Genomic DNA, 20495 nt, shown 5'->3' with positions numbered 1-20495 from the left:
GAGGGATCCCAGTTTCAAAACTCATGCTGACACACTGTTTGAGTACAGTATACTCACCTAGATATGAGGAGGTCATACCAGCTCCATGCCCACACTAACACACTGTTAGTGTAAACCCCCACAGACACGGGGAGATCATGCTAGCTCCACACCCACACTAACACACTGTTAGAGTAAACCCCCACAGATACGGGGAGATCATACAAGCTCCACACCCACACTAACACACTGTTAGAGTAAACCCCCACAGATACGGGGAGATCATACAAGCTCTACACACACAGCAGTGGAATAATACTCAGACCCCCAGCTGTAGTATTGTAAAGATACAGTGCTGCACATTGTTATGCTGTTTGTGAGAAACACCGTCAGACAGGTTTGGTGAGTTTCCATTTAATACTGTAACTAGCCTTTGTTTCTACACGAAATTTATGAATACTTCCCTACCCTTTTATAATCTAATATTAATTACTATAGCTCCATATGACACTGGTAACCTTATACACACACACACACACACACAAAATTTTGGCAACAATGTGACGATTTAAGCATCAGCCTCACACAATGTATGTTATTGTCACACCTTACATTCTTGAGAACAAAGCACAGAACTTAATGTATTCTGCCCCATGTTAATGTGCAGCTGTTTTTAAAGACATTCTTACCACGTTTCCTGTCTTGTCCTGCTCCTCTCTAACTTTTGTGCCTGATGCATGGGGAGAATTTATTTTGTGTATTAACAGATTTTTTTTCCTAAACACGGGAGGGCAGAATGATATTGTTACTTGTTTTTGGTTTGGATGACAGTCTTACCGAGGTCAATACATTAACAATCTTTAGACAACTGTACTAATATAAAGTAGATATAGTTATTGTTATTTAAGAGTTGTCATTTTGAAACTTACTTGTATGGGAAATTCGGGTAAATTCAATGTTTAATTTTTATTGCAGCTTAATTCTCCCAGATGAGAAAAAAAACTGGCGGACAAATTTTAAACTAATGAATGTCACATTTTTCATGTACACATCTGCATTTTATGTTTTTAGTTACATTGTACGCCTATATCTTGTTTCCCCAAAGCCATGCTAAAGAAGTACAATATGTGGCTGGCACACGCTGAACGCCGGACAGAAGTTCACCGTTCATTTTAACCTTCCTACTACGCCGCCTATTTTTCTAAGTTCCTGCGCAGTCATACAATCTGTATGATTATTGTGGGTTAAAAGTAAACGAAGTGCCCGACCTGGAGATAAAGGCATGTTTTCATTCCAACTTCCATGAAGAACACCTTTTCCATACGCCACGGTTTGTACAGTGCTGTACACCTGCATATTCAATTGGGTGGTTTCCCTCTGATTGGAAAAGACTGGATGAAGTAAAAATGAGGCGGATAGCAAAGGCACGTAGCAAACTATGAGTAAGTCGTTCGAGTTCCGCTGTAAATCCTTGATTAAACAACTTTAAAAGGAAAACGTACTTCACTGAAATACGTATTTAAGACATTTTTCTCTTTACAGATTTAAATGACGTACTTGCCGAAATAGCATAAAGGATTTTAAAAGACCCAGGATGTATTAAACAGGTATGTTGTATCCGTGTAAAGATTTCTCGTGTTTCTGTTTTCTCTGGGTAGCCTGTAATGAAGTCCTGTACAGAAAAAAATACTACGCATTCGTCAAGCATGAGTGTATGACTCAATGGAGTAACTAACACGGAATGTTAAAAGAATCGTCCCTGTTCCAGATTAAACACTTAGCTGAACACTAAGGGCTATGGTGAATCTGCTGTGTGTGAAGCCATCAGAATCTGTCTATTTTAAACTCCGAGAATATTGACATGTAAGTTATAATACACATTTAGTTTTACATAAATCAATCTATTTTTTAATGGGTCTTTACAAAGTCCAGTACAGTTTTCATTCTTATTGTATTTTAATCGTGAGTGTGTGTTCCAAATAAACCATAGCGCTTGAATTTTATGAGTGAAACGCTAAAATGTCTGTTGTTACATCCAGGTGTCGTTAAAATGAAGTGGCGTAAGGCCTACATTTCGGTCATGTGTGAAATTGCTTGCTTAGCACTCTCACCGGACTTCAGTGCTAGCGCGTGAAAGCTAGGCTGTACCGCGTGTTTTGACCATTTTGTGCGGCTTTGCGCTGGGTACTCTAGCTTCCGCCTTGGGTGTCAGCCAGGCGTGTACCATTGCTGCCTGGGATGCTGCCCCAGAGTAATTGATTAGAAGATGGTGGATAGTATTGTTTGTTTATTTTTGCTTCACTAACCAACGTTTATATTCAGTGCCGATAACTTCAAAAAGGGTCTGTACAAAGTCATTGGTGTCTGTTATGGATTTGAAGTAAACACTACATTTCATTCCTTGGTATTTACATATAAACTGCAGAAACAAACTGGGAATGCCAGTGCAATGGAGCTATACGTTGACCGTCTGGTGCATTAATTTCTTTTCTGTCACCAAATAACTTAAAATGTGTAGTGCAGTGATTTGTGGTCTGTAGTGAGACTCATCAAGCTAAGGTAAGGATAGCCTTCTGTTTTAATGTAATTCGTGATTAGTTGGCATCATCATGAATATTGAGATTTGAAATTAAAATCTAACCAGTCTATCTGCATCAGCATATAAACATGCAATACGTGTTCATGAACATGCCAGAGACTGGTCCTGAAGGACTGCTGTGGCAACCTGTAGCTCTTAATCCTTGCTCCCTTTTGTTTAAGTTGTTTCCCCAAACCGGTTCAGCCTTCACTTGTTCAGACATATCTGTGACTGTAACCGAAACTCTCTGCAGTTGTAGGCGTGTATGTTTGTGTGCTTGGGACTCCTTCACAAACACACTTCCATTAAGACGGCTGCCACTTTAAAAAAAAAAAAAAAAAAAAAAAAAAAAAAAAAAAATATATATATCCATCCATCCATTTTCCAAACCGCTTATCCTACTGGGTCGCGGGGGGTCCGGAGCCTATCCCGGAAGCAATGGGCACGAGGCAGGGAACAACCCAGGATGGGGGGCCAGCCCATCGCAGGGCACACTCACGCATCAGTCACTCACACATGCACACCTATGGGCAATTTAGCAACTCCAATTAGCCTAAGCATGTTTTTGGACTGTGGGGGGGAAACCGGAGTACCCGGAGGAAACCCCACGACGACATGGGGAGAACATGCAAACTCCACACACATGTGACCCAGGCGGAGACTCGAACCCGGGTCCCAGAGGTGTGAGGCAACAGCGCTAACCACTGAACCACCATGCCGCCCCCATATATATATATATATATATATATATATATATATATATATATATATATATATATATATATATATATATATATATATATATATATATATATTATTAGTAGTAGTATACTAATATATATTAGTAGTATAATAATATTTATATATTTGAATTTCATAGACAGCTTTCTATTTTTATTCCCATGATTTTCAATGTCCATCCATCCACATTTACTTGCTGAATGTGGTCATTTTAGCTCTTGTTTTTGTGTGTATTTCATTATTATTGTTAGATCTGTGGTTTTAGGTGTTCTCGTGTAACTGAGACGTTTTATATTTATGCTTGCATGGCCAGTTTTGTTGTGAAAGTTTTTGTATCTTATTTGAACAAATCTGATTAAATAAACGTAATAATACATTTTATTATTATTATTATTCTTCATGATAATACTAAAATTAATCATCATCGTCATCAGAAATGATTATGTCTAGATCAAGGATAGAATCAAAGGTACATGCTTAAATTACTGCAACTCTGGGGGCAGATGCTAATGATGATTTTGTACTGAAATGATTTCTGAACTCAAGCAGTAGGTAGTATATATATTTTTGATGATATATGGTGTTTTCCCAGATTTACTATTAATAACTGAGAAACGTATAATTAAAAATAAACCTTTTCAACTTGTCAGTATGTCTTCTAACCAATTATCCTGACCTAGGGCTGTCAAAAAACATTTAAGTCATGAAATTCAGGTCATAGCAGTGGTTCATATTTACTTCTTATATTCTTATGCATAAACAAAAGACTTTCTATTTGGAACTGTTCAGAACAGGATGTAGGAATATAGTTTCAAGTACAGTGGAAAAAATGCATTTGTTCAAATAAGGCAATGTTGATTCAAGTAATACAGAGGTGATGAAAATGCATCTGTCTCAGGTTATCATGAACATAAAAAATATAACTGTGACTCAAGAAGGAGGAATTACAGAGTTGTGTAAGTTATTTATGCATGTTTTGCATGCTTAAGGTTCATGTTCATGTTCCCTTGATAGGCTTTAGTAGGAAATGAGCTGGTATTAAAGGCGGGTAATTTAGGTCCAGAGAGTTAAAGTCCAGACCGGGATTTTGTTTCAACAAACCAGTTGAACAACTGGTTTGTTGAGACTAGGGCTGGGACGATTATTGGACGTAATCGACGATGGCAATTATAAAAATGCGTCTCCGTGTCGACGTCGAGTGTTGACGTGTTGTGTAAAACTATGTAAATGTTTCGTAACTGCAAAGCACTACGTGATAAGCTAAACGTATTGTATTGATAAGCTAAACGTATTTTCAAGCTTTACAGTGTCTGTGGGCTTATGTCCGCTTTGTACTAGCACTCGTGGCCATTAGTGGAAATTAGCGGGAGAACATTTTAAAATGAATTTGAGGAAGCACTTCTTTACACGGCATATAGTTGGAGTATGGAATAGTCTTCCTGCTAGTGTAGCGCAAGCTAAAACCCTGGGTTCCTTTAAATCAGAGCTAGATAAGATTTTAACAGCTCTGAGCTCTTAGTTGAGTTCTCTCCAAATAAGCTTGATGGGCCGAATGGCCTCCTCTCATTTGTAAATTTCTTATGTTCTTGTGGATAAACTGTGGACGGTTGGCAACAGCACTTGTACTTGCAGCCATAGCTCTCCTGTAATGTTGTGACGTTCGTGATTTGTTGATGTGATTTTAACTATGGTGCAGTACATTTCTGTGTAATATAGCTTATTTTTTCTTCTTTCGTGTTTTAAGGCAGCACTGAAAAATTGTGCTGCCTCACATTACAAAATACAGACACGCTTTCTATACATAGGTGTACTGAGGCTAGGCAAAGCAGGTTTATTTATACAGCACATTTTCCAACACGGAGGTCATTCAGAGTGCTTTACATAAAATTAGAGCAAGTAATAGGAGTCATTAAATAGGAAATTGAAAAAACTGCATGTAAAAGACTACAAAAATATTAAAAGAAAAAGCATTAGAATTGATTACAGTACTAATCAAAAGGCACAGTGGAATAAAGTTTTTAAGCCTTATTTTACAGGTATATTTGGTTTGTTTCTAATCTCTTCCGGGAGTCTGTTCCAGTTGAATGCCATTTGGCCTTGCTTACTTTTCATTCTTTGCACCATTAGTTGACCAGCCTCTGATGATTTTAGTGGCCTTTTAGGTTCATACTCAGTCGAAAGGTCTGTGATGTAAACTGGGCCAAGACTTTTGAGTGACATCTAAACAAGCAGCAGCACCTTGTAGTGGATTCTAAAGGCAACTGGGAGTGTAAGGAGTGAAGGTCTTGAGTAATGTTCACTCTTCTTTGTCCTACTTAACAATCTATTGGCAGAATTTTAGATGAGTTGGTGCTCTCTTATGCATTTTCTGAAATGGCCATACAAGACAGCATTGCAATAATCCAATTGACCGGAGATGAAGGCATAAATAAGTTTTTCAAGGTCATGGTTGAAGATTAGGCCTCTGAGTATACAGTTGTTCCTAAGGTGATAAAAGGAAGACTTAGTTATAGCCTTAACATGGTTATTGAAACAGATATTCATCATGCAAGATGAATTTCTATATTTCTGGCAAGGTCTTTAGTCTTTGTGGCCTTAGACTCAAGGTAGGCACAAACTGGTAGTTGCTCTGCTCTCTTCCCGAAAAAAAAATAAAATAAAAATCATTGTTTGGCAAAACCAGGGAGATCTGTGTGTCATCCATGTAACTATAACCAACATTGTTATTTTGCAAAATCTGAGCTGAAGGAAGCATATAGTTGAATAAGAGGGGCTCTAGGAAATATCGTTGTGGGACCCTGCAGTTCAATGCCTTGATTTATCTGCAGATTTCGACAGAACTATCTCTGCCGTCTAGGTCTGCCCTGAAACAGTTCAAGACAGTTCCAGTGAGACTAAGTCTTCAACCGTTCCAGGAGTATTTTGTGATCACTTGTGTCAAATGCTGCATTTAGGTCTAGTAAAACCAGGACTTTGCCTGAATCAGTGTTTTGCTGGATATCATCCAGAACTTTGATGAGAGCAATCTCGGTGCTGTGGTAAGGGTGGAAACCTGACTAAAGTCTGTCAAAACAACCACTTGTGTTTAAGAGCAGGATTAGTTGATTGAGAACAGCGTACTCAATTATCTTTCCAAAGAAGGGAAGAATTGAAATTGACCTGTAATTTTTCTAGTATGGAAACATCAAGACTGTTCTTTTTATGGAGGAATGATGATTTATGGGGTTAATGATTGAAGTTACTACTACTTACACAAGGCTTTTTTTGTGAAAATGTTCACTAGGGCACCCTTCTTTGGAACCAAATGAAGGATTTTGATCTTTCTTATTGTATGACAAGCCGAATGAGCCTGTTCTGTGACCTTGTTCCAGGCCTTGTTACAGGGAGACATTACAACAGATATTAGCACACCATAACTCATTTATTCTTCCTTTCCTGTCTCTCCTCCTTCTTCTTTAGTCCCTCATTCACCTCATCTTATCTCTATGCATGTTAGCTTGGTTTTGAAACTTCTCATTCAAATCATTCAAATATATCTATCTCTACAGCTTCATAGCCCTGAATGCACAACCAATTAAGGAAAGAGCTCACAGGACATAACAAGGCTGGGAAAGGTATAGATCATTGAAATCATGGAATCATGGCTCTGCTCCCATACTTCTTCACACATGATGTAAAACTATATTTGCTTTCCATTTATGTTGATGACAAATAGCAGTTGCATCCAGTGTGGGTTTGTTTTCATACCAGTTGATGTTTGAGGTGTGCTGCACATTTGACGGCCTTTTTTGGTGTGTTGATCCAAATAAATGCATTAGTGTAATTTGTTTGCTTCTATGTTCTGTTCCAAGCAGTTTTGGCAATAGTTTTACTCCCTCTTCCCGTGACCTGTAATATTTCTCTGTCTTGTACAACTCCTTTTTACCCTGCTATTCCTTGTCATGCCAACTAAATAGTATAGAACTATGCGTTATTGGAACTTTTATGAGTCTGGGAGGTTTAACTTTCATTTTTGTTTTCAATAGCCTTCACGTAGAAATGATTCAGCACAACACAGGCATGCAGAGGAGTCAGTGGCAGAAAGGCAGACAACTTCCAGCCAGCACCAGAGTGATTTATGGACATAGCCCTGTGTCATCGGGGGCGGAGTCAGATGTAGAGAGCAGCAGCACTGAGAGTGAGAACGTAAGGGAGATGATGGCTGTGTTATCATCATATACAGCTTGTGCAAAAACAGCTATATTGTTTTTTAACTTCAGTCTTGCTCCTTAGTCCCATACCCAACATGCAGAGGTGGAGCCCAGACAAGGCCTGGCCTCGCCCTCCATGCTGCGGCAGCGAATCGCAGAGCTTGATCAGCAGAGGGAGGAACTGAAGATAGAAGTATGGAAATTAGCTTATAACATAATTCTTGCCTAAAAGTCAGGGGGAAATATACATTTATGCATTTGTTTGGCACTTGAATCACTGGAGCAAAATAAATGAAAAAGTCATTTTGTGTTTAAGCAAAATATGTTTTTTAATCTGAAAATGCCTTATTATTGTAAGTGTATCGTTTATGTTCATTCAGTGTTTCTAAAGTGTCTGCATATCCTTTACAGATGCAGCTTGAGGTGGCCTTATTGTGCGGGGAGCTACAGACTGAGAGGGAGCGACTTTGCAGACACATGCAGCAAATGCAGAAGCTGCAGGAGGAAGGAAAGCTGAGGGCTCCACAACGGCAGCTCAAGAAGCAGCAGGTGCATCTCCTGCACAAAGCAGATTGCATCCAGATATGCATCTAGATTTGCATCCTCTGTCACAATGAACGAACGTAGAGGAATTCAACAATCAACTGAAGGGTGCCGAAAAATAATTATATTTTATGTATGTGACAGATGGTTTATCCAAAGTAACATTCATTGTTTGAGAAAGCAGGATCAGTCTCTGGATTAAGTCCCAGCACAGGAATCGAGCTTGGGTCTCAGCGGTGTAAGCACTGAGTTTTAATCAATAGACCAGCATATGGCTATTCTGCTTTAGGAGCGAGCTGCCCTGGAGCAGGAGCGGGAACGAGTGGGGGAACTGAAGAGGCACTGTGAGGAGAAGGAGGCGCACATTTTGTCCCAGCCGGAGAGCCAGAGAGAGCAGCTACTACACCAGCTACAGCAAGTAACTCCTGGTCTTTCGACTCTCCGTTTGCTAACAATTTATTTGTCAGTTATCAGTTTCTCTGCCTTGCACCCCTACTTCTCACACAAAAAAAGTTTACATACACACAGGTTTAGTAATAATTATTTGTCTGGCACTAAAGATAAGATAAGATAAAGAACATTGTACAAGTACAATGAGATTTCGTTTGGAGCGTCAGCAGATACACAGAATTTACAATAAAATCCAAAGAATAAAATATATACATACACACACACACACACATATACTCACATTCACAGTGAATGAGGTGCTGGTAAATTAGTGCAATATAATCATACCCATGACTGGTTGTGATTCATTTAATATGACACCCTGATTGGATAAGATACTGGGTTGAGTGCATTGTCGGCGATGCATCGTATCTTTCCCGTCTATTTCAGTTTATCTCTCGCTGAAATCTTTATGTACCTTTTTTTGTTTTACCTGCATGGGGGGCGTGTAGTACCACCCTCACCTTGAAGATCGCTATTCGCATTCTAAGTAGAATTACGGAGTATTCAAATCGTATTCGCATGATAATTTGATGAACAACACAACGGTGAAACACGATCCAGATACATCCCCATCAGCACCATAAAAGGGGGGGGGGGGATGTGGCCAGGTGTGATTGGCTCATGCATACACATGAGAGCTCCTACATATTCAATGGAAGGGGGCCAGAAATAGTGACATGAGTTAGGTTTTTCTTATTTATTTATCCAACTGAATGTTGCAGCTACACCATTTAGTCATCTTCATGTAGCCAAGACTTTGGTGGTCAGATATCTGGGATCAAAACTAAAATTAAGATAATGCCAAAACAAATATATAAGAAATAATTTATTACCCATTAATTAAATTTATGATATTGAATGAAATGCGTGACCATGCCCCAGTCAGTGAAAGTGTGTTCCCTACCCCTAGACCTCAGAGGGTTAAGGTCTTCAATCTTGTTATGAAACATCTTGCTGAGCTAAGCTCTTTCATTACACAAAACAGATTGGACACTATTGTATTGGAGAGTATTGTTTCATAGAAATTGTGGCAATTGGAAAAATTGGTTATTTTTCATTGCCAGAAAATTGTCTTCTTGATGGCTTGGTGGCCTTTCCAGAGACATTTGAAGACGACTTGCCTAAGCACATTACAATTAAGAATGTTATTTATGTAATTGAATTTTATTAATTATTTATTTATATTTTTATACGTTTGTATTCATGCCTCCATATATTCTCCTTCAATTAGCATTTGCTCCTTCTCATTGTTCCTTTTAGGAGAAAGAAGCCATAGAGATAGCAGTGAGGTGCTTTGAGGACATGGAGTTCCGATTTCTGGAGCGAGAAAGTGGGGTTGTGGAGGAGGAGGAAGAGAGTGACAGTGAGAGGGAGAGAGAGATGTCACGCCACCAGCATACGGTCAACACGGCTCAGGTAACTGAGGGACCATTCACATGGGGGAAGAGTCAGGAAGGTGAGGTGAAGTATGCCAAGCATTTTATTGGAGGAATACAATTTGATGGTCATGTGAGTCAAATATATTTTCTGTACTCGCTGCAGCACACTTTCCTTTCTATATGATACATTTTTGTATTAAATCTCAACTGTTCTGTGTCACAGCTCACCTTGTTTATATCTCATTGAGAGGAAAGCTACAGTCAATGGCAGTATCCTGGCAACCATAATTCAGAACTTTGTCAGTCCGATGATGGAGATAATACAGTGGACCCTCGACCCCTGAACACTCCTGTTCACGAACAAATCGGGTTACGAACCAGATGTTCGAAAATTTTTTGTACTGGTTCGTGAACCATGTTTCAGGCTGCGAACGCACAAACATCCCCCAAAAGCGCCCCAAAGAACCACCCGAAACACAAAGAAGTGTACATTATGCCCAAGAATGGTTGTGGAATGTATAAAAAAAGAGTTGTAGATGTATGTCTTTACTATATCTCTTCAGAGGTCAAATATCTGAAAAAGAAAAAATAGAGAGAGAATGTTCTGTTACAGTATAGCGGTACCTTTCAGTAATTGATAAACATGTTGTGATGGTTTTTAAGTCACATATCAGTACATAAAATTACAATACTTCATTAATAACGTAAATTATTAAGTAATTCCTATTTAAGTGTTATTTATATTCTCCATTCACACATAGTGGCAACTGCGTATTGTTTACAGTACAAACAAAGAAGTTCATTGTCATACAATGCATCGCATCACGAAATGTACATAAGAATTTTAGGCATACTAATACTAGGTAATTTGTGCCCCCCAAGTAAAATGTTACCGAATATTCCGATGCTAGCTTATAATGAAAGTAACTCAAGTATATACTTAGTATTGTTTTTCCTGTAACAATCATTAGTTACTGTGTTCCCAAAACCAAATGCCTTCTATAGCTGCTGTTTCCATCTTTTGCTGCCACACAGTGCTGCTGCTACATTTTCCAGGTGATTTGTCTGAAAATGAAACCTGGTGTAGATCGTTGCTTCAGTGTTGGGATGATCGGTCTCAGAATTTAATCATTTCCAGGTCACCAACCATAAAATGGCTCTTCAAAGTTTGAAAATGATCCATCAACTTAAAAAAAGTTTTTATCTTTTTAACAGAATCAAATGTCAAAATTTCCCTTTTTAGCTATAGCAAAGCATCTGTGGCGGACTGGTGTTAAAACAATATGTATTCCCTGAAGTCTGTGTATTTACATAAATAAAAGATGTAAATTTCGCATTACAAAAATTGTTGATATTAATGGTGAAGTTATTTCCAAGATGAAGTAAGTAGAGTATTTTTTGACCAACTGCCTTTTTGAAGATTCTAAAAAGGAAAATTAACTAGTATCTGCAGTGCCTTCAGTGATACTATTTACAATTACAATTACAGCTTTTAGCAGATGCTCATTTCCATAGTAGAGATCCACACTCTCTCTTACTGTTTTGCAGGAGCGTGTCCTCCAGCTTGAAAAACAAGTGAAGGAGATAGAAAGGGAAAAGGACAGAGAGCTCAACACACTGAGACAGGAACGAAGAGAGCTGCTGCACAGCTCTCAAAGGGTAAAGCAGCAGTCTGCCCCTATCAGCAGGGCACAGCTAATGTAACGTACTGTAATGATTTGCTGACTCTCCTTTCAGTTGTTTGTACTCAGTGAACAGCATCCATTCAGCTTAACTTCTCAAATTCTCTGATATTTTTTGAAAGATGGATGCGACTACAGTACTAAACATCGAGCCATCATACTGCTTTGTAGGTTTTACTTGGGCTGCCACTAACGACTCTTTTTCTATAGATTACTCTGTTAACTATTTTATTGATTGGTCAATTAATCTAAATGATTCATTTTCCTCCAGAAAATCAATTTGACCATTTAAATTAAACAAACTTAGCAAACTGTATGCCATTACAGGACTTTAGATAATGTTCGCTCAAAAATATATATAAATATTTTCTCCCACAATTTGATAAGCAGATTACTAAAAATATTAATGACGTGTATTGTGATGCCCAAAAGTTAGTAATCTGTATAAATTTGGCATATCCTCATGCTTAATAAATTGGCTTGGCATAGCATGCCACGTGCGACACAAGCGATAAACACTGAAATCGCAACGAAGGAAGGGACAGTTTTTAGAAGATGAAATACTGTGGTTAAACAAGGTAAATGATGTTGGCGGTGTTTTTTTTTTTATTCGTAAATATGGTTTTCATTTTTAACTCGGTTCACAAATAATTTTTTAAAGAGAATGTTGCCTATTCTGGTGGTCTAGAATAGTGCCTGTGTGTTTTCTCTTCCGGAGCTTATGCATAGCGCTAGCACTGCCGTGGTGTGCCTTTGCACTTTGCTCTTTGGTGTAAAACCACCTTTTTGACCTATTCAGAATAATTACGTACTGATATTAAAGGAAATCGTTTGTTGTAATGAATTGAAACGTTTTTAGAAATCATAAAGGTAAGTTTATTAAAATTCAAAAAATGGTGTGTCAATTTAAAATATTAATATTGACTACATCGACTAATTACGGCAGCCCCAGTTGTTACTGTCTTCAAAAATGTTCATTCAAGATAATTAAAATAATACTTTTTCTGTAATGGTATATAATTAAAGAATGATTTAAGTGTGAAAATAGAATTGAAAAAGAGCTACATTAAAATGAGAAGATCCATACCTCTCACAGCGGGATTTACCCATTAAGATTAATGAAATGTCTAGTGACTGTCTTTCCACATAGCTATTGTACTGTACAGTGGTCTGAATATGTGAGCTCCCTCTAGTGGTTCTCTTTAGGTAGGGCACGGTATTTGTGGCTGTATTATTGTTGCTGTCACCTTATTGTAAATATCCAACCCTTTTTACAAAAACATGTGATAATGAGCTTTGCTCAAGCCCACCCATATTTAATTCAGGCCCACCCATCAGCCACTTTCTAAATCCACCACTGCATCAAAAGTGCACGAGAGTCTGGAGTACAGTACCTTTACTTTGGTGATGCTGTTATTGTGAATAAATAAACCAAGACATGCAGAATTTGACCGGAATAGCGAGATGAAAAGAGTGTGAGTTAATAGAGTAAGTAAGAAGAAGGCTGAAAAGACACAAGGATGAACTGGAGGAGGGTAGAGGGATAGCCAGTGTGGGGAGTTACTGGGAGGGTAGAGGGAGAGGTAGTGAGGGGTTGTAATGACCTTTATCATTGTGTTAGGTAGCCCAAGCTTTATTCTCTGCCATTATCATTTACTCCTACTCTCCAAATTTGCTTGCTGTGTAACTGTGGTTATCCTTAATAGATCCCGAAGGAGAAGAAATCAAGTTGTGACTGGCTCAGCATCTCATCGTCTACCCCTTGTATGATCTCACTGAGCCCTCTTAGCATTCACAGGGTAGCAGAGGTATGAAGGGAAGTGATGGGCAGAAACATTACAATGTATTTCTTTACATTTCATGTTACTTTAGAGATGCTGAACTCACTTTAAAATGACTTTGACAGGACTCACCAAAGGAAATGTCTAATATTCCCAAACACAAGAATTCTCACCGAAACAAGTTTACTCATAGACCTTCCTCTGGTCAAGGTAAGCCATAGCTGTTAAAATCAAGGTCACAAAATGTATTATTTTGGCCAAGGCTACATCCACTGCTATGCTTTCTTAATGGAGCTTTCAAATGAAAACCATTTCAATCCACGCAGGTGTTTTCATATCGTATTTCCATCCACACTGAAACGAGTAAAAAGTTATATGACATGGCTATTAGCCTACATTGATGTATGTACACATTGACCACTAGTGAATGGTCAGTTAATGTGTTTTTGTGAAAATATGCAGCAGTCACACTGTGTAATATGCTATTTAGCTGCATTCTGATTAGTAACACGGTGAGTGCCATTAAAAGGAACTCCAAGGGAGGAAAGAGAAGACTTTCCCATATGCACATAGTGCATCCATGCTGCCAGTCGATAAGCCATTGCATAGACAGCTGAACTCTCAGCGTAGCTTCCATGTGCATTTTTTCATATTGGTTTATTCTTCTCTGTTCTCATTTTGTCACACCTCTTTGTTTTTTTCTGTCTGAAAATGGCTAAAAGCGTGCCACATACAATATTTACGTTTTATATACTTGATCATCTTTGTACAGGGTCTCCAAAAATGATCCCAGACAGTCAAGTTTCCGAGGATCTTGTCATCCCTCCTGTGTGGGCTTCCCATCAGCATGGAAACAGACTCACAGCGCAGAGTTATAATGACTGTGGGCTCATCACTTCTTGCAACAGCGCCAGCAGCTCCAGGACATGTAGGTCAGTGCAGGAATATCTCCTTCATTTAAAACTTTATTATCAGTTTTAAAGATGGGTTTAGAATGTTTTCTTACAAAGTAATGGCTCGATTTAGTATATGAATTGTTGAGTAACAATAGAGATCGTTTCCCTGTTGTCTTGTTACAAATGTGTCAGTGGCGTAAAGTCCAAGGTTGATGTGATAAGTATTCAACTTCCATATTCCTCAGAGGGCATAAAATGACTGTGATTATAGAGTATATATTAACTGTTCTGTGGACTATAGTCACTAAATATAAAGATTTATTTTAATAATAATCTATATTTAGAGACTCCGGTTTCCCCCCACAGTCCAAAAACATGCTGAGGCTAAATGGAGTTGCTAAATTGCCCATAGGTCTGCCTGTGTGAGTGAATGTTGTGTGAGTGTGCCCTGCGATGGGCTGGCCCCCCGTCCTGGGTTGTTCCCTGCCTCGTGCCCATTGCTTCCGGGATAGGCTCCGGACCCCCCGCGACCCAGTAGGATAAGCGGTTTGGAAAATGGATGGATGGATGTATATTTAGAGTGGAAATTTACAGTAGGCCATACTGTATAATATTTATATTTACATTTCATTTAGGCTGCAGGCACTTCTGGCAGGTGGCCCTTGTTGTGCTTGTGAGTTAGATGATCAGACCACTTTCCCTGCAGTCCCTGTCTTGCTGTGCCAGACCTGCTGGAGATGGAGCGAAGGCTCAGGGAAGCTAAAGCCGAGAGGGAGCGCTTACTGAGGGACCGGGTGAGATCCCACTCTAGGAATCCAGTGCTGTGGTCACTGCTAAATATGTACAAAATAAATAATTACTAAAAATGAATCACTACCTTTTTGTAGTGGAGGGGTTTGTGTGCCTGCGTGATCCATGGAGCTATGATGTCAGGGCATGAGGAGTGGCCAGAGAAATTGTGATTCAGAAAACCCCCAGGAAAGAAAATAAGGATGATGTGACCCCAGATTGATTGGGGGAGATGGGGGGGGGGCAGGAGGGGGCTTAAAGGCGAGTACCTAGTGGTCTGGTTTCTACCCATGGGACCTGGCCGGGCATAGCCTGAAAGAAGAACTTGGGTCTGCCCTTCTGTGGACCCACCATTTGCAGGATAGGCTGTAGGATTTGGGTGCCATGTAGATTGGGTGACATTTGAAGACGGGCTTTAGTGAACAGATCATCGGCTATCAAATGTGGCTTTAGGCACATGGCATGTAGCCTCTCTGGTGGGTAAGGAGCCTGAGCTGGTGCAGGAGGTAAAGAGATATTACACATAGTCGGGCTCAGCTCAACCGATGGCTTGGACTCCGGACGAAACTCCAGGAGAGGGGCTGCACTCTTCCACTCTGGAGTTGCCCCAGATGAGACGTGCCAGGCAGGTGTGGGTCTACATATAGTCCCCTGGTTCGATGCCTATGTTGGAGTTCATCCCGGTGGATGAGAGGGCCGCCTCCCTTCGACTTCAGTTTGTGGGCCCGGCTCTGACTGTTGTCTGTGCTTATGTACTATTTATAATGCGAATAGCGATCGTCAGGTGAGGGCGGCACTACACACCCTTGATGCAGGTAACAATGTAAGGTGACATGGTTTAATTTTTTGCCAATTTAACCTAATTTTAAAAACTTTAACACTTCCGACAATGGACGTTTTGAAAATAAGACAGATTACGGATTTAGTTAGATGCTGACTCCAGAGGGCTAGCGCTCACATGAGTAATAACAGTGAAACCTGGAAGGATGTATTTCAAGGAATAACCTACTCGATGTGAAACCAAGTGGTTTGAGCATAAAGGTGTTCATAAATGCACCTGGCACGAGAGCACCCTTAGCTACAGTTTGATGATCGATTTTGTAATTGTATCCAGATTTGCTTCCGCATGTTTTGGTCACCCATGTGAAGAGTGGAGCTGAACTGTTTACTGATCACCACCTGGTAGGCAGTTGGATTTGATGGTGGGGGAAGTTGCCAGAAAGAACCTTCAAGAAGCGAGCTTTCAAAAATGCGAACATGTCCAATAAATGTAAAATTGTTTAAATAATTGCAAAATTTAAAATTGTGTCAGAATTGTGCCAGTGCATGCGTTAATTCCTGTCTCTGATGCTTGGCTGAGTCAAATGTGCATACATGCTCCTGATATGGTAACGTAGGCTCGCTCGCTAGCGGTAAGTGAGATCAGCTGAGTGAAAACAAGGGAGAAAAAAAGGACTCGGTTGTTGTTGTTTGTTAAAATGCATTTGAAATCAGTAAAAAAATAGAAATATTAACTTTTAAAATAATTTTCTTATGTAAATGTTTTCAATTGGAGTTGAGGAGAGCTCAGCGAGGTCAGCTGATGGAAAAACAATGGAAATAAAAAATAATTGTCAGTTGCTTCTTGCTAAAATACACCATAAATCTATTACAAAAAAAATACAAATATTAACTTTTAAAAGCATTTTTTATGTACAAATTGTTGTACATAAGAATTTTCTCTTGCAACTGTAAATGCATGGGTTATACTCTAAGATGGAGCTGAACTGTATAAAAGTCATAAACTCATTTGTCAAAGTCAGTTTCTTCTTGAATTATATTTTATTAAAAATAAAACAGCTATAGACATTCAACAACAGATAAATGTCTTTTGAGATATTCATAATAACATGGTTAATAAATCTGATTCGTGTCCATGATAGGAAGAGAAGAGGAAGACTGCAGAGCAGGAGAGGAGACCCAAACCACCTGATTCTCAGTACTCAGAGTCAGCTGAACAACGCACACTTTCAGCTGCTGATACAGAACAATCACAGACAGTGTACAGCCCATTTCAGGGAAGTCTAGAGGTACTCTCAAGCAATGGCTATTAATGACTACAGACAGTGTACAGTCCATTCTGAGGAAGCAAGGCCCATTTACACTCTAATTAACAGAGGTGTGCAGTTATCAAATAGCATTCAAATGTTGCTCCACTTCTATAAAGGGGTCTAGTTCATAATTATATACTTCACTTAGGTATATAAGATTGGGCTATTTCAAGGAAAGGCCAGACATCCCTAATATATTAAATGAATTTGGAATGCCTGTTGGCTCAGTATGAATCTATAATCACACTAAAATTGAAAATTCTATGTATGTTATTTCCTAAGTGTCTTCCACTCTCCCTGCATCCAACATTTGACCTCCGGGCTCATGTGGAGTCCCTGGGTCATGGTGTGGCTGAGTGCCTGGGGGTCTACCTATCTCCACGGCGCTGTGTAGGCTTTCTGACCAAGTGTGGGGGCAGAGTTAAGACCTGGAAGAGGAGATGGTTCGTCTTTGATCTGGACCATCGGAGACTAGCCTACTACACAGGTGTTTTTATTTATTTTCTCAATTTTTGATGTCAGACATTACATTGTGGTGGTTCAGCAAAATTAAACATATAATATTAATCCTTGTTTTCTTTTGTCTGCTCAGATCACGATGAAAGGAAGCTGAAGGGTGTGATCTACTTCCAGGCCATAGAGGAGGTGTATTATGACCATCTGCGCACAGCACCTTCTGTGAGTGTTCCCTCACAGATATAATATGACACATCAATGTGTCTTTCTACAGTGCTTCCAGTGGGCAGTGTCATACTGCAGGGCAGTAAAATAACCTATCCAGAACGGTTTTCCTTTTTCTGTTTTTTCCAGTGATATGACACTGGAAAAAATATTTTTTCAATTATTTTGAAAATTGATTAATCATGTGAACATGCTGAGGCTAATTGGACTTGCTAAATTGCCCGTAGGAATGCATGTGAGAGTGAATGGTGTGTGAGTGTGCCCTGCAATGGGCTGGCCCCCCATCCTGGGTTGTTCCCTGCCTCGTGCCCATTGCTTCCGGGATAGGCTCCGGACCCACCGTGATCCAGTAGGATAAGCGGTTTGGAAAATGGATGGATGGATTAATCATGTGTTCGTGTAATCAACTAATTGATTAGTTGGGCCAAGACACAGGGTTTTAAAAAAGTGAAAATGCTTTATTTAAAAAGCATCAAAATGTATTTATGCCACATTTGTAATTAAAACTTTACCCCATGTTGAGAAACTCTGTTTAAAGTGACTAAGTGGCATGGAAACAAAGATCAAAGCTTGATCAAGCATGAACATAATGTTGATCGCTGTCCTCCACTGATGAACCTGCTGTCTCCTCCATATTTAGCTTACTAATGGTTGTACTTAACACACCATTTCTAACTGATACCTCGAACAACCCTCTCATTTGATCTGCCCGTCTAATCCATAATCATCCCACACTCACCAACCTGTACAATTTCTAGAAGTACACACTCATATATGGAGGTCAAGAAGGGCCGCAGACTGTTTGTTTGTTTGTTTGTTTTGTGTGTCTGTGTCTGTGTATGCGCGATATACATGGAACTCATATTTAACTGACACTTTTATCCAAAAAGGCTTTCAGTACAGGGAAGCTCAGTTGAGCTCAAGACCATGCACTCAGACAATACAAAACAAATCACATCCCATATTGGATCAAAATGGGACATGGCATTTTATTTTTCAATACATGGCGATCACACAATATACAAGATGGGTCCAAACACTAATCCTCAGGTTCCCCAACAGACTTACTGTAATTGTATGCCTGCACTGATATGTTCCATTTACACAATAAAAAGCCTAACGACATTCTTATTAACTGTAAATACACAGGATTAGATTACATGGGATTAATAAATATCCAGACATATTTACAATTAATATAAATGACATTAAGACATACAAAGAAATACAGTTAACAAACTTATTGGTTGCAAACAATTGTGCATATCAGTGGAATGTGCAATAAATTAATTGATGTTACAAAGTAACATCACAACTCGGAAAATTTGGGTAAAAGCATTTATTGACTTTCACATTTCCACTTTATCTGTCCAGTAATTCTGTATTATATTATAGAATCTGGGGAGTGTGGGAGGAGTATGGATTAGATGGGTAGACTGGGAGGTGGGACTCTGGGGAATACAATGTTCTTCCCTGACAACCCCTTTTCTACTAAGGTTTAATGGTTTTCCTGGAATTAAAAACAAAGATGAACTTTTATGTAATGTTTTTGTGGCAGTATTGACAGTTAATGTTTCTTCAGAATTTTATGATTCCATTCACATTGACTCAGGTCCCGTACTATTGTCTGTTGCTCAGTCTCCCCGACCCAGCCTGACTTTCTGTGTGAAGACCTATGAGCGCCTCTTCTTCCTGGTGGCTCCGAACCCGGAGGCTATGAGGATCTGGATGGATGTCATTGTTACAGCCACAGACGAGCACTGCCGTTACACAAGCTGTGGAACTCTCTGAGCAGCATGCAGGGCCATCTCTATTTATGCAATGTCAGTCTCTGAGAGGGAAGCACTTTGATTGTCTTGTTGGAGCTTTGGCATAATTGGTTGTGTATGGATAGGGGATGTAATGAAGAGTATAAGAATTGAATGAGAAGATACAAATTATTTATTCATTGAATTGGGCTAGTTAAGACAAACTTCTGAGCCTAAATCTTTCATTGTTGGTGACAGTGCTTTACATAAAACACATAGCAGCTTGGACAAATTTGCATATACATCTTTTGTAACTCAAATGTCTTATCATGTGAAGCACAGTATTTTTAAAATATCAATAAGTTACATACTGATGAGTCAAATCATTTTAACCACCCCCATGTGACGGGATTTTTAATTCCATCCATTGACATGGGGAGAACATGCAAATTTCACATCCTTGAAACCCTGGCCAAGTCTCAAACCCAGGTTCCAGAGGTATGAGGTGACAGTTCTTGTAATAGCTGTTTTGTACATTACTACATAGCTAAGTGTGTTATAATTATCTTTGGTGAATGCAGTATGAATGTATCGTGTAACCATTCTGTGTAGGTTATTATGTATCTTGCATTATCTATCCTAACTCGCTCTGTGCTTCTGCAAAGAAGAAACGTTGAAAAAGTAAAAGAGTCTTTTTTGGATTGAACTCCACTGAATTTTTAAGCAGATGATTGCAATGTTATGCTTAGAATCGAATATTCTGCTGTCTATGCCAAGTAAAAATTCAAAAGGGCTTTGTTATGGTTGACCTTCTTTTGCCAATGAAGTTTGTGAATTCTACAAGGAGTACACTTGTCCTTGTTTTTTATGAATCAGGACACCAATACATTGAATCTGAGACCACATTATAGTATTTTAGAAAAGCAATGAGAATAGTAATATCTTCAAAATAGAATAGATGATGG

At 39.1% G+C, this 20495-nt stretch overlaps 1 protein-coding gene across 3 annotated transcripts; it reads left to right on the top strand.

The window, feature by feature from the left end:
• Positions 1-640: 640 nt before the first annotated feature.
• On the top strand, positions 641-20376 carry LOC125748546 (pleckstrin homology-like domain family B member 3). 3 transcript variants are annotated; one of them, XM_049024827.1, is made up of 17 exons: positions 641-820; positions 1085-1421; positions 1522-1586; positions 7324-7483; positions 7571-7681; positions 7900-8037; positions 8321-8449; positions 9745-9900; positions 11412-11522; positions 13252-13353; positions 13452-13536; positions 14099-14258; positions 14929-15016; positions 16934-17080; positions 17384-17588; positions 17694-17779; positions 19421-20376. In XM_049024827.1, the coding sequence occupies exons 4-17, from the start codon at positions 7337-7339 to the stop codon at positions 19571-19573; spliced, it is 1818 nt and encodes a 605-aa protein (XP_048880784.1). In that variant the 5' UTR covers positions 641-820; positions 1085-1421; positions 1522-1586; positions 7324-7336; the 3' UTR covers positions 19574-20376. The 3 variants fall into 3 exon arrangements, with proteins under 3 accessions (XP_048880784.1, XP_048880785.1, XP_048880786.1); XM_049024828.1 differs by lacking the exons at positions 641-820; positions 1085-1421; positions 1522-1586 and adding an exon at positions 1630-1842; XM_049024829.1 differs by lacking the exons at positions 641-820; positions 1085-1421; positions 1522-1586 and adding an exon at positions 5795-6912.
• Positions 20377-20495: the final 119 nt, after the last annotated feature.

The sequence above is a fragment of the Brienomyrus brachyistius genome, chromosome 9, assembly GCF_023856365.1.
Source record: "Brienomyrus brachyistius isolate T26 chromosome 9, BBRACH_0.4, whole genome shotgun sequence".
Classification (NCBI taxonomy): Eukaryota; Metazoa; Chordata; class Actinopteri; order Osteoglossiformes; family Mormyridae; genus Brienomyrus; species Brienomyrus brachyistius.
This window is presented reverse-complemented; position numbering and strand designations above follow the sequence as displayed.